General features: G+C 35.5%; 1 protein-coding gene across 2 annotated transcripts; it reads left to right on the top strand.

The window, feature by feature from the left end:
* The first annotated feature begins 361 nt into the window (after positions 1 to 361).
* On the top strand, positions 362 to 10899 carry LOC126692723 (uncharacterized). Of its 2 annotated transcripts, XR_007645071.1 has the most exons (6): positions 362 to 837; positions 2333 to 2511; positions 7996 to 8356; positions 8563 to 8680; positions 10524 to 10581; positions 10682 to 10899. XR_007645071.1 is itself a non-coding variant. In XM_050388421.1 (5 exons), exons 1-4 carry the CDS (start codon positions 445 to 447, stop codon positions 8641 to 8643), a joined length of 1014 nt encoding a protein of 337 aa, XP_050244378.1. In that variant the 5' UTR covers positions 363 to 444; the 3' UTR covers positions 8644 to 8680; positions 10682 to 10899. The 2 variants fall into 2 exon arrangements, 1 of the variants encoding a protein (XP_050244378.1); XM_050388421.1 differs by lacking the exon at positions 10524 to 10581 and having other exon boundaries at positions 363 to 837.
* The last annotated feature ends 1684 nt before the right edge of the window (positions 10900 to 12583 follow it).

A 12583-nucleotide genomic window follows, 5' to 3' on the forward strand; every position in this document is an offset into this window, starting at 1 on the left:
GAATCTCCGTTTCCGAGATGACTTTTCTCATTGGACGTATGTTGGACCATCACATACAATCTTTATTTCTTCTTCTTATACCATTCTCATTATAACCTTATTTGACCATCCTCGAATTAGGCCATTGGGCCATAAGCCCAATTCATACAGTTTTAATAGTATCTTCTAGGTAATTGGCCTCCACAACCTATAAATACTAGTATAAAAAAGTTAAATAGTAAAACAAACTGAATTTTTAATTTTTGCCTAACACATACTTAAGAAAAAAGTGGGTAAAATAGTTGAGAGATTAAGCACATAGGCCCAACGTGAACAAAGAGTCCATCATTAACATAGGCCCATTGGTAATTTTTTAATCTGGTCCATATCCCAATATCTCAACCAAAACTTCGAAAACCGTGTCGGAATCAGAACAGAACTATCCACGACTGTAGTGTGTTGAAGATGAATCATGGACTTCTACAATGGCGGAGTCATTGCCTACTCTCCTCTTCCATTCCCTTGTCTTCTATCCCCAGAACCAGACTCATAATCTCCGCCAACAGCGCTCAGCAGCAGCAGCAGCAGGAACAGGAACTCAGCGCCAGGGAAAAAAGGCAGCTTAGGAACGAGAGAAGAGCCAGCAACAGCACCAACTGGAGAGAACAAGTGGAGGAGAGACTCATCAAGAAGCCCAAGAAGAGGTTCGCCACTTGGACTGAGGAGCTCAACCTCGATACCCTTGCCAAGTTGGGTCCCCAATGGTGGGTCGTTCGTGTAGGCCGTGTCAGAACCGTGGACACCGCCGAACTTCTTGCTCTCTTACTCGCTAGAAACTTCCCCGAAATTGACTTTCAGGTGTGTTTAACGTTCTACTACGCTTTGAAATTGAATTCCCACTTTCAGTTTACTGGGTTCCTGCTTCCTGGACATGCATTTGAAACCAGTTGATCGGTCTGTTTGCATTGGAATGATTTTTTTTTTTCATGCTTTTATCTATGAGCTAATTACTAACTAGATTGTATAGGATGCATTTCTGAATTATTCAATGGCCTAATTTGGCAATAGATAATGTGGTGTTCTGTTTGTTATATTAAACGGTTAAATTCACTATTTCATAATAACTTAAGCTTTTTGACCATCTGTAATTTATTATGGTTTTAGAGTAGGAGATTCTAGGATCAACCCTGTCTCCATCTTATCTCTCATTTTAATTAAAAAAACATTTTAAAAAAAATCACGTGTTGGGCCTCATTTAATAAGGGTAGTTTAGGCCTGAACGTGAAGGGGAGTGGGAAAATTATACTTTATCACTCTAAAGTATACATCAGATTACATTTTGCATCCTAAATTTTTCGAATGCACGCTTTGCAATTTAAACTATAACCCTTGTTACCCTTTGCACTTCAACATAAAGTTTGTTATTAACTTAGATAGAAATCCAAAGTTTTGGGTGAAAGTATAATCGAAAACATAGTTAAGGGTGGTAAAGTATAATTTCTCATTTATTTTTAAAGGATTGAGAAAATGGATAATTTGGTTTTTTTCACGAGATGTCATACTTTTCCATCCAAGTTAACGGCAAACTTAATGTCGGAGTGCAAAGTGTACCAAGTGTCATAGTTTAGGGTGCAAAGTATAATATGAGGTATAATTTAGGGTGCTAAAGTGTAATTTTCCCTTATTTCTTAATAGCTTTAAGTTTTTGGGACAATCGGTAATTTATCACTGTTCACATAAAAATTGAACTGGAATTTGAACAATAATTCAGTATAGTGTATGGTGTTCCTTGTTATGATGCTATATTGCTATGTATGCTGCTCAATTAATGTGCTTCCTGGGAAGGCTTGTTTTGTAAACTTGTAAATAGAGCGGGAAAGGAAATCAAGAAATATTCTGAAAAGAACTTGCTTGTGCGATATTATTAATGGTTTGCTTAATTGCATTGGCACTAACACATGACAGTGCCTTAAGGGCTCGTGTAGACACCTAGATAGATGAAACTTCAGTGGGAATTACATAATTATGATGCATGTAGTATTTAACAATGATTTCTGTGCATATCTGTAAAAACATAATAAATTCAAATTTGAAGCCTAAGTTCAAATCTAATAACCATGGAAGATCGATGAAATTTTGACTACTTAATTTCTTCACTAACATTGGGATAGTGTGTATATATATATATATATATTTCAAGTTTGGATGTTTGCACTGTTCCTTGCCAAAATTATTCACACTCTATTTGTTTTTAAATTAGTCTTTGAAAGCTGAAAGTTTAAGATAGTAAACAATGGGTGGTTGAGAAATCAAAATATACATAGATTTGCAACCCTGTAGTGTTTGCTTTCAGGTCTATACTGCAGCTGTCAATGTGAAGAGGAAGTTGAAGAATGGTACTTGCTCGGTTAAACCAAAGCCCCTATTTCCTGGGTGTGTTTTTTTAAGATGTGTATTGAATAGAGAGATACATGACTTCATAAGAGATTGTGAAGGAGTTGGAGGCTTTGTTGGTTCCAAGGTCGGAAATACGTGAGTATTTATTCTTTTTGTACTTGAATGCTCAGTCCAAACCAGCTGTTTGCAATTTGAAGCAAAAATATAATGTAATCTGAAATCATGCTGCACACTGTAAAAAATGTAATGAATGGAAAGTACTCATTTGAAAGAAAATGTAAACATCATGGTGAAAAACACACCATATTGAGCTTTAATGCAAAGATGGAACTTTGAAAAGACTAAGAAAGATTTGTCAACTACTTGTAATTATCTGAATTAAACCCTATGTAGGTCACTAGGTCTCACTTGGGTTGCAGGTTTCATGGCATGGTGGACTTGTACGTGATATAGGAAGATTTCAAATCCATATTGTGAATGCTGACTTTACCTAAATTTGAAAAAGAAATAATCTGAGGGGACTTGGGGTACCTTTCTGAAGGAGTTCCTTGTGAATATGTGAACTGGGATATATAGGCTTTTGTTCTAGTAAAAGGGGATAACATGTAAATGTTTGGTCGAGTTTCTGGTTTATTGGTCTTTGTGAGTCCCCAGATAGATATGAGAACTACAACACTTTGTCTGTTGATTTTTGCTGGAGTTACTTCTTGTTATATGGAGCATATGTGTGTGTGTGTGTGTTATTTTACATTAAGAAACGGGTATTCTTGTAATCATGTCATAAATCCTAATCTAAATATTTGCTAAGGTGAGAGACAGATTGACGCAATCCTAGAATTTTTTCAAATCTCTCTCTCTCTCTCTCTCAATTCATCTTTCCTCCTTTTCTCTCTTTAAACAATAACATCTCAACTCAACTTGGTATTAGAGGGTACCAATCCAACCCTAAAATCCATTAGGACAATCTAGAGGTCATCTACATAGGATTGGGGTGTGCTGATGTCAGCATTCGTATGCTAACATCAATACCAACATGGTTACCAGGTTATAGCAGCCACATGATCTAAGTTACCAGCCTCCATTGGTAATTATGATTTATTTTTCCAAATTTTTTTGAAATCATCTTATGTGAGTTTTTTATTATCCTTTTTTTTTTATTATTTTTTTTTATCTGCAGCACTATTTTTGTTAATACATGGTTTTGGAGCTTGCTTGCTGGTTTTGTTGCTTGTGTTTACCATGGGGGCCGAATAAGACTTGAGAAGGCTTGAGTGATGGTTGTTTGCTGATTTGTGGAGTTTGGTGGATAATTTTATGGAATTTGGGAGTTTCAGCACTTCACTTATTCTTATTCTAGAGGTTTTGTTTTTTTTTTTTTCTTTGTTGGCTTGTTGTGTGTCTTCAGGAAGTTTTGCCAGCCTTGAAGACTGTAATTTCTGAAGGTTTGTTGCAATTTAACTCTATGGGGATGTTAGTTAATTTGTGAAGCTTTTTCTTTTTCCTTTTTCCTTTTTTTTCCCCTGAATTGGGTTAATGCGTGTGCTGGAATTTGGTAGTTTTCCTCTTTTATTTTGGGTTAATCTAGTTTAGTTGATTGACTATTAGCTTGCTGAATTTCATTAATGTTCTACCTTGGATTAGTTGTGTTTAACACAAATGAAGAAAAATTTGTTGTCATGGCTTAGGGAAAAACATCACAAGTCAAGGATGATGATATTGGTTAATGAAATTATTTGGCTTGGATACATGCTATGAAAACCTTTGTGTGGGGGAAATATTGAAATATTTTATTAATAACCTGCCTAACTAGAAGATTTAGCTTGTAGGTACTACATGAGTGAGGATTCAGTTATTTCGGGATGATTGTGGTATAGCTAGAACCTCATTTTTCTGCTACAGTAAATTTGTGACTCTTTTAAGAAGATTTGAGTCTATTGTAGATTTTTCTTTTCATTTTTGCATCATAGTAATGTTTCTTGAGTTTATGAGACATGACAAAAAATTTACCACTAAGCAATCTGATAAACTATAGTCTAAGTATCATAGTAATCTTAAGAATGTTTTGATCTTTTACTACTGATTTGGAGCAATAAATGCGACCTTGGGAGGAATTTATGATTGCTTTCTTGTTATTTGGTATAGACTCTGATCTACGTGGGTTCATATTAGCTAATATGTTTTTGTCCAAGAGCCTTGTAACTCATTTGACACCTTCTGGTGTTTCTAATAGAGACATCTAAAGTCAAATCCCCCTCCCCCAACTATCGAATTATCCACACACACAAAAAAAAAAAAAAACCTTCTTGGCATAACCTTCAAGAAGGTGTTTTTCATCCTACTAACTCATTATCTTTAACATCTTGTCTTTATGGTCCTGATTATCCTTTTAATATACTTTCCATAGTCAATTGACAAAAGCCTTAACAATTTTCTATAATGTTTTATCCCATTTCTTGTGTCTATTAAGATGAAGAAGATGATTGGTTTAGGGCATGAGGACGAACTGTACTATCTAGATCCTAATGGCTCTTTCTCATTCACCCTCTCCACTAAGTGCTACTGTGTCTTTACTTTTTCGTTTAAGACACCCTTTCTTGGCCAAAGTCAAGTTTGCCATTCCTACATTGAGTCATGTGTCTAGTCTAGAATGAGAAGCATGTCAGAAAGGAAAGTATTACTGTAGTACCTTTTTGAGTAATAGTCATAGTCACCAATCTGAGTCCTTTGATGTAATTTGTGCAGTTATATGGGACCTTCTCATACTTGTTCTTTGAATGAATTTTTTTATTTTAATATATTTGTTGACACGATTGCTTTTTATGAAAGGAATGTTTGAGTTGTCTCATATTTTTTCTAAATTCATAAAGAAATCTTTGTTCCATTTAGGGTCCGTTTGGATACAACTTATTTTGCTGAAAACTGAAAACACTGTAGCAAAATAATTTTTAAATGTGTGAAAATTATTGTTCACTCTTTTTTTTACTGTTCATATGCCTTGGTGCACTGTTCATATCTGATGAACAGTGCACTAGGCGCTGGTCTTAAAATAAAAATAAAAATAAAAGTTGAAAACGCGCAAGAGGGACAAATGTGAACGTGGACACTATATCCAAGCCAGGCTTTAGTAAGCTCATTAAGATTCTACAATCTGATAATGCAATAGAATATATTTAGTTTGTAATGAATTCCTTTTGTGCTAATCATGGTTTTATTCATCAAACTAGTTGTGATTACACCTTTTAGCAAAATGGTGTTGAACAAAAGCATCGTCATTTGTTGGATGTTGCACGCATCTTGTTTTTCAATATGCATATATTGAAACACTTTTGGGCTGGTGTTCTTACCGCATGCCATCTTTTTAATTGCATGCCTTCCATTGTCCTAAAGTCATAAGTCTCCATATTTTTTATATTCTAATTGTCCTCCTTTTCTGCTTACTCTTCGTATGTTTAGGTATTGCCTTTGTTCATGTCCTTGATTTTGGCCAAGATAAAGTATGTACTCTGGCTCATAAGTGTGCTTTGGGTACTCTCATACTCAGAAGGGTATAATTGTTATACTCCTCAGTCCCGCATATACTTTGTGAGTGTTGATCTAACCTTTTCTGAGTGTCCTTATTTTCTTCACCTAGTCAGAATTTTTCTTTTGATCTAATAATTAGTCAGATTTTATCAGCAATCTCGAGATAGACTTCCTACTCTATCCCCTCTTTCAGAAACTGATGATTTATTTATGACGAGATAAATGTTCTTGTACTCAACACCCTATTGCTTATTTTCTGTCCTATAATTGTGCTTTCACCTTGTCTGCATTCATTTGCTTGTACCATATCCTCTATCTCTGTTCCCTCATCTTATAAGCAGACTTTTGTCTTCAACTGAATGGAAACAGTATGGATGAGGAAATGGGTGATCTTTAGTCTTCATAAGAATTTGACTTAGGAGTTCACTGCTCTTCCCCTTACGAAATAAATGGTATGTTGTCGTTGGGTCTGCACTGTTAAGTGCCTCCCAGATGGTTCTGTTAAGCTTTTTAAGGCACACTTGGTAGCCAAGGGGTATACACACACGTATATACATATATGGTGTTGATTATCTAGAGACCTTTACTGTGGCACGTCTCAATTCTCTTCAAATCCTGCTTTATGATTCAGTTAGTCATTCTTGGCCTTTATATCAACTTGATATTAGTGTATATGGATTAATCCTCTGAATATGTTGTTGCCAATGGTGAACACCTTGTGGGTCAATAGCAAAAGGCCTTGTATGGTCTGAAGCAATATCATTGTGTATGGTTAGATCAATTCAGTGCTATTGTACTTGGGTGTGGATTCCAGTGTTATACTTCTATTCAATTTGTCTTTGTTTGTCACCCCACCATTGTTATTATTGTCATGATTGTTTATGTGGATGATATTATCATTGGAAGTGACTCCACTAGTATTGTTGATTTGAAAAGCTATTTGGCTATTCAATTCCATACAAAAGACCTAAGTGTTCTTCATTATTTACTCAAGATTGGAGTTGCTTGTTTTTCTCAGGGCATATTTTTGTCTTAGCGGAAATATGTTCTTGATCTGTTATGATAGACTAGTCTCTTAGGTGCTCAACCTGTTGATACTCCTGTGGATGGTGAGCAAGATGATCTGTTTCATGGCATTAGTCAGTACTGACAAATAGTTGGGAAGTCAAGTTACCTTACTGTTACTTGTCCTAACATATTTCGTTGGTGTTGGTTAGTCAGTATATGCATGCTGCCCGTCAACCTAACTTCAAAACTATTTGCTGTATTTTGTGTTGTCTGAAGGTTGCTCCTGATCACGGGGAGTGTAATTATACAAGACCTTTACTTCTTTGTCTGTGACAAGTTTTAGTGATGTTGACAGGACTAGTTGTTGTTCTTTGTCTGAGACAGGTTTTAGATGATATTGTCATACAGTAGATAATTCATGCCTCCTTTCAAAGATTGTCTTTCAAGCTGGGCATGTTTGATCTATATGCTCCAGCTTGAGGGGGAGTGTTATTTTTTACATTAGCATAACAAAAGTCTTGTAATCATGCCATAAACCCTAAAGTGAGGTGAAGGACTGATTAATGCAGCCCTAGACCTTTTCTCAAATCTCTCTCTCTCTCCTGGGGGGCGGTAACGGGGTGGGGTTGGTTCATGGGTGCCCCCTCCACTCTTCAAGGTGGGGAAAACCTGCATGAGGCTGGACAGGGCAGGGCACGGCATGGAAGTAGTTTACCATTCCTAGATATAAGAGAGAAGAGGAGGGGCAATGATGAGGGTGCTAAGAAAGAAAGAGACAAGCGTGTTTAGGAAATGGTAGTAGAATATTTATAGTAAAGTAAATTATAAATAGGACATGCATAAAAAATATCAATTATATTTATAAATAAATATATACACACTCGGGGTGAGACGGGACGGGGAATTTTCGTCATTCCTCTCTCAATTCTTCTTTTCCCTTTATCTCTCTTTTAACCCTAATACCTCAAATTTTAAAACTGAACTATTTCAAATCTTAAAACCATGTTATATATGTTCTCTTCTCATACTATCTTTCATTGTTTAATTTCTGGTCTTTCTAATTTGAAGCTGTTCTTTTCACATTCGCAGAAAAAAACAGATCAACAAACCTAGGCCGGTATCTGATGTTGACATGGAAGCAATCTTTAAACAGGCAAAAGAGGAACAAGAAAAAACTGACCGAGCTTTCGAGGAAGAACAAAAAGAAGAAAACCTCAACTCTAGGATGCTCAGTGTTGACACTCATTTAGATCCCAATGATGATACACAATCTGTTACAGAGTCCAAGTCAAGAAGGGTATCTAAGAAAGCTTCTGATTCTGTCAGAAACGGTTCATCTACAGCAAAGAAATATAAGCTCCTTGTCCCAGGCTCAACCGTTCGAGTTGTATCTGGCACTTTTGCAGAATTTGTAGGCAGCCTTAAGAAGGTGAATCGCAAAACTGGAAAGGTATGTCATTCTTTCCCACAAATTATTTGACTTAAAGTGTTCAACATCAGAAAATTTGTCTGCGTGCTGTTTAAAGAATCTTCAAGGTCCAACTGATGCTTTACATGGAACAAAATGTCTTTGAGAGAACATTGGTCTCTCTTTTTCTACTTTTCTTCTTCAGAATCCAGAAATATATCCTTTCTTGAAAATTTGTCTTCTTGCAGGCAACTGTGGGATTCACACTATTTGGGAAGGAAAGCTTAGTAGATTTAGATGTCAATGATGTTGTTGCAGAGACTAACTGATGTAAATATTGTCTCTCCACATGACGATCATTCAAAGGTAAGTTTATGAATCCTTTTGATATAATTCTCATTTACTAATGTTTCTTTCTTTTTTCTATACAGAGAATGTGGTGTTCTGCCATTAGGTTAAAAGTAATATATTAGGCAGTGCATATGAGCTGAGTTGTTGATTAAATATTGAGGTTTTTTATGTCAACATCTATGAGTTGCTTAAATTCTTATACTTGTCAAGCTGCTATAATAACGTGCTTCATTATGTCAAGATATATATATATATATATATATATATTAAAAAGAAGAAATTACCAAAGATGCTAAATGATTGTGAGGATTAATTTACCAGTCAAATCAGAATCATCTTAAAGGTTTCACATGCTTAAATTTCAAGTAATTTTCCCTGAAAAAAATTTCAGAATTCTTGGCCTGTTGGGGCATTCGCCTCCACTATTTGGGTTGAGCTTGACTTCCCCTAGAAAAAATAAAGTCCAAAAAGAGATTATTTATCAGATTTTTCAGCTTTTTACTAGGTTTCAGTGTTTCACAGCACACTGCTTGAGGCATACATTTTCTTGCAGAGCATTGTCTTTATTCATTTTCCTGGATTAATATTCAGAAATTTTATATTTGATCCCGCACATAAAATTCAAGTGTCATATACCTGTCTAAGCACACGGCACAAGTGCATTTGGAGCATCTACAATGCTTAAAGAGTCTGCCTTATAATGCTCGAATCAAATGTTACAATTCATTTTTTGCTATTTCTGGAAAGGAAAATTCTTACACAGGTTATTAAAGCAGGTAAATTCTGGTTGAATTCATTTTGGAAGGCATAGTTTAGGAAAAGCTTTCAATTTTTGTAAAAAAGAGTTGCAAGCTATTGAAAAAAACTTGACATGGTACTAAATAGATAGTATACTGAAATCTAATATGAAAAGCTACCAAGGCAGGCTGAGGCAAAGTATTGCGTCATTGTTTTGGCTTTCTTTGCTCTAGCTAGACATTGAGCAAGGCCTACTAACACTAAATCCTTGATTGGATGCTGGATTTTGTGATCCTGATGTAGTTTCTGATGAGTTAATTATCAATAATTGTTTAGGCAAGGCAGTTGCATGTTTTATTATTCTATTTTAGAATCAAGAAAGATCCCAATATTAAGCAGTGAATGCTAGTTAATATGTGGTATACTGGCATTGGGTGCATCTCAAGTAACTGTGGAATATAAGACTCCATTTATCTTTTCTCACTTGCCAATTGTTGACATTTGCCATTTGTTTTGGCCTCTCTCTTCCAATAGACATTGATGGAATCCAGCCTGATAAAGATTGGACCTTTTGTCCTAGTTTTGTTTTCTGAGCTTCTAAGAAGTTTTTACTGCAGGCTTTTCTCCCAACTCTAGAGGACAGTTGATCTCTCGTATGCATATTTGTGCATGAAATGTTAGTTAAACACTACGTACATAGCAAGTGTGCACACATTTATGCTCTTTCTTGCTTGCTTGTTAACCACTATTTGGTTAGTGCCGGGAGAATCTTTGTTGCCTTCTTGAGCCGAGCAACTGAAGTGTTAGAAACATTAATTGCCACCAATTATTGTTTTTAGGCCTCACCATCATGCTCTTACTTTAGACTCAGGGAAAATGTTAAAGATACTACAAAGAGTGATGCTAGTGAATAGTGATATTTCAAATACATCAAAAGGATTCATAAACTTACCTTTTACATCATTTTGTAAAAGTCATGTAGTAAAATTTGTAGTATCAACAACATCGCTGTAAATACAATTCTTTTTTTTTTTTTTTTGGTTGTGTCAATGTTTATAATGGGCTGAACAGCATGCTTTTGATGTGGTCCTAACATGCATCTTTTTGTGAAAATCTTTAGGGCACCAAGCAGTGAATATGGCATCAACATTTGAATCAATAACAACTAACTCTATGTGGTATATTGTGAAAATATTATAAAAATACTGTGAACATTGCATTTTTATCTGTTTAAAGGTTGTGTTTGAACTAGACAGAAAAATTTGTTGTCTTTTGCAGTAAGGCTGTCACGCCAATGACAACTCTCTCTCACGAAAAGCTAACTGAGGCCAATACGAAAGAAAAATTCTGCCGACCGCCGGATATTATTTATCTTGTTGCTTTGAAAATCTGATTTTTTCTGGCTGCTTCTCTTTTGTTCGATCTACTTCATGCATTAAATGCCTAACTTTAATATCAATCTAGAGCATCAGATTTGATGGGCCACTAAGTTAAAACAGTCTTATTTCTATTATTATTATTATTATTTCCAATCTCCAAGGGATGTGCTTTGCATGATGGCTCTCTCTGATTGGAAGACACATATTTTGGATAAGGTGCCTTGCTGATGATGCCACATTATGTGGCTCAGACTACTTTGTTATATTTTAACTGTAAAGGCTTAATGATGTACCAAAAGAAGTATATAAAGGATGTAGAGAATTGTATTAATCGTAGTTGGGATAATTGATTATCCAAAAAAAAAATCGTAGTTGGGATAATTACACATTTCCCACATTATTTGGATTTAGTTGCATTTTACTCAAGTCACGAATTAAAAAGCATTCTTTTGCCCACACATAGATTAAAAGTTATCATTTTTCCTCCTTGGCTTATCTCCAGTAATTTTTTAAGTAGATGGTTTTTTTTTTTTTTTGTTAAATATGCAATAGTAAGTGGTAGTGAATTTTAATCTTTATATTTTCTTTAGTTAATGGGTGATGTAACAGTTTCTCATTAAAATAAAAGGAGATTTTAGTTAAAAAAGTACTGGAGGTAAGCCAAACTTCCTATTTAAAACAATCTATGTTATACAATCATAGTTCATAACTCACCTATAAGCTTATCATTAATTATCATTAAAAATAGGCGTAAATGCACTTTTAGTCCCTATATTTTGACGTTTTTCCATTTTAGTCCCTACATTTTATTTTTTCCATTTTTAGTCCCTAAAACCAATTTACGCTTTCCGTTTTAGTCCTTGAAGCACTATTCCGTCACCAAACTAACGGGAAAACTGGACATGGCTGACGTGAGTATTAAAATATTATTAAAAAAATTATTTGACATTTTTTAAATGCCAAAATTTAAAAAAAAAAAAAATTTAATTACTCAATTTTCTTTTCATTATTTGTGTTCTTCCCGTTCTTCCCTATAATCAATCTCCAGCAAAATACAAACCCTAAACCCAGATCCTAACCAAACCCCAAACCCATATCCCAGTAAAGTAAACCTTAGCCTTCAAACCCATAAATTTTCTTGGCAAACAAACACAAAAAAAAACTCGCTGGAAAAAAAAACCCCAAATCACCACCACCGAATCAAAGAACATGAAGATCATACCCAAGCAAAAGAATAGAAACCCAGCAACCAGCAAAGCACCACCACCGAATCAAATCATCCACTACCACATCAACAAAACCACTCCCAGACCAAACCATCCAAAGAATAGAAACCCAGCAAAGCACCCAACTCATCCACTCCCAAACCAAACCATAATCAAAGAGGCTGAGATCGGGTGCGATGGGTTTGAGATAGAAAGAGGCTGAGATCGGCTTGATCTGGGTTAAGAGAGATGCTGTGATCGGTTGGTACCTGGTGAGAGCAAGCGCCGAAAACGGGAAGTGGAGAGGCCATGACCTGAGCGAGGCGCTGAGCGGCAGCTTTGGCGGTGAAGTTCTGAGTGCGCTTGACGGTGGAGAAGGCAGTGAGCAAAATCTGGGTTTGGGTTTTTTTTTTTTTTTTTTTTTGTTGAGCCTCATCGTGATCCGTTGATTGTCTTTGTGTCGTGTATCAGAGCCATCAATTATCTTCTTTTTCTTGTTCTGTTTTGTTGATGAAACTTGTACAGAGAAATGAAACACTTGTGGAGTAGCAATAATTTATAATTTGTTCAAACAAGTTAGTACAGACTACAGAGGA

The sequence above is a fragment of the Quercus robur genome, chromosome 7 (genome assembly GCF_932294415.1).
Source record: "Quercus robur chromosome 7, dhQueRobu3.1, whole genome shotgun sequence".
NCBI classification, from domain to species: domain Eukaryota; kingdom Viridiplantae; phylum Streptophyta; class Magnoliopsida; order Fagales; family Fagaceae; genus Quercus; species Quercus robur.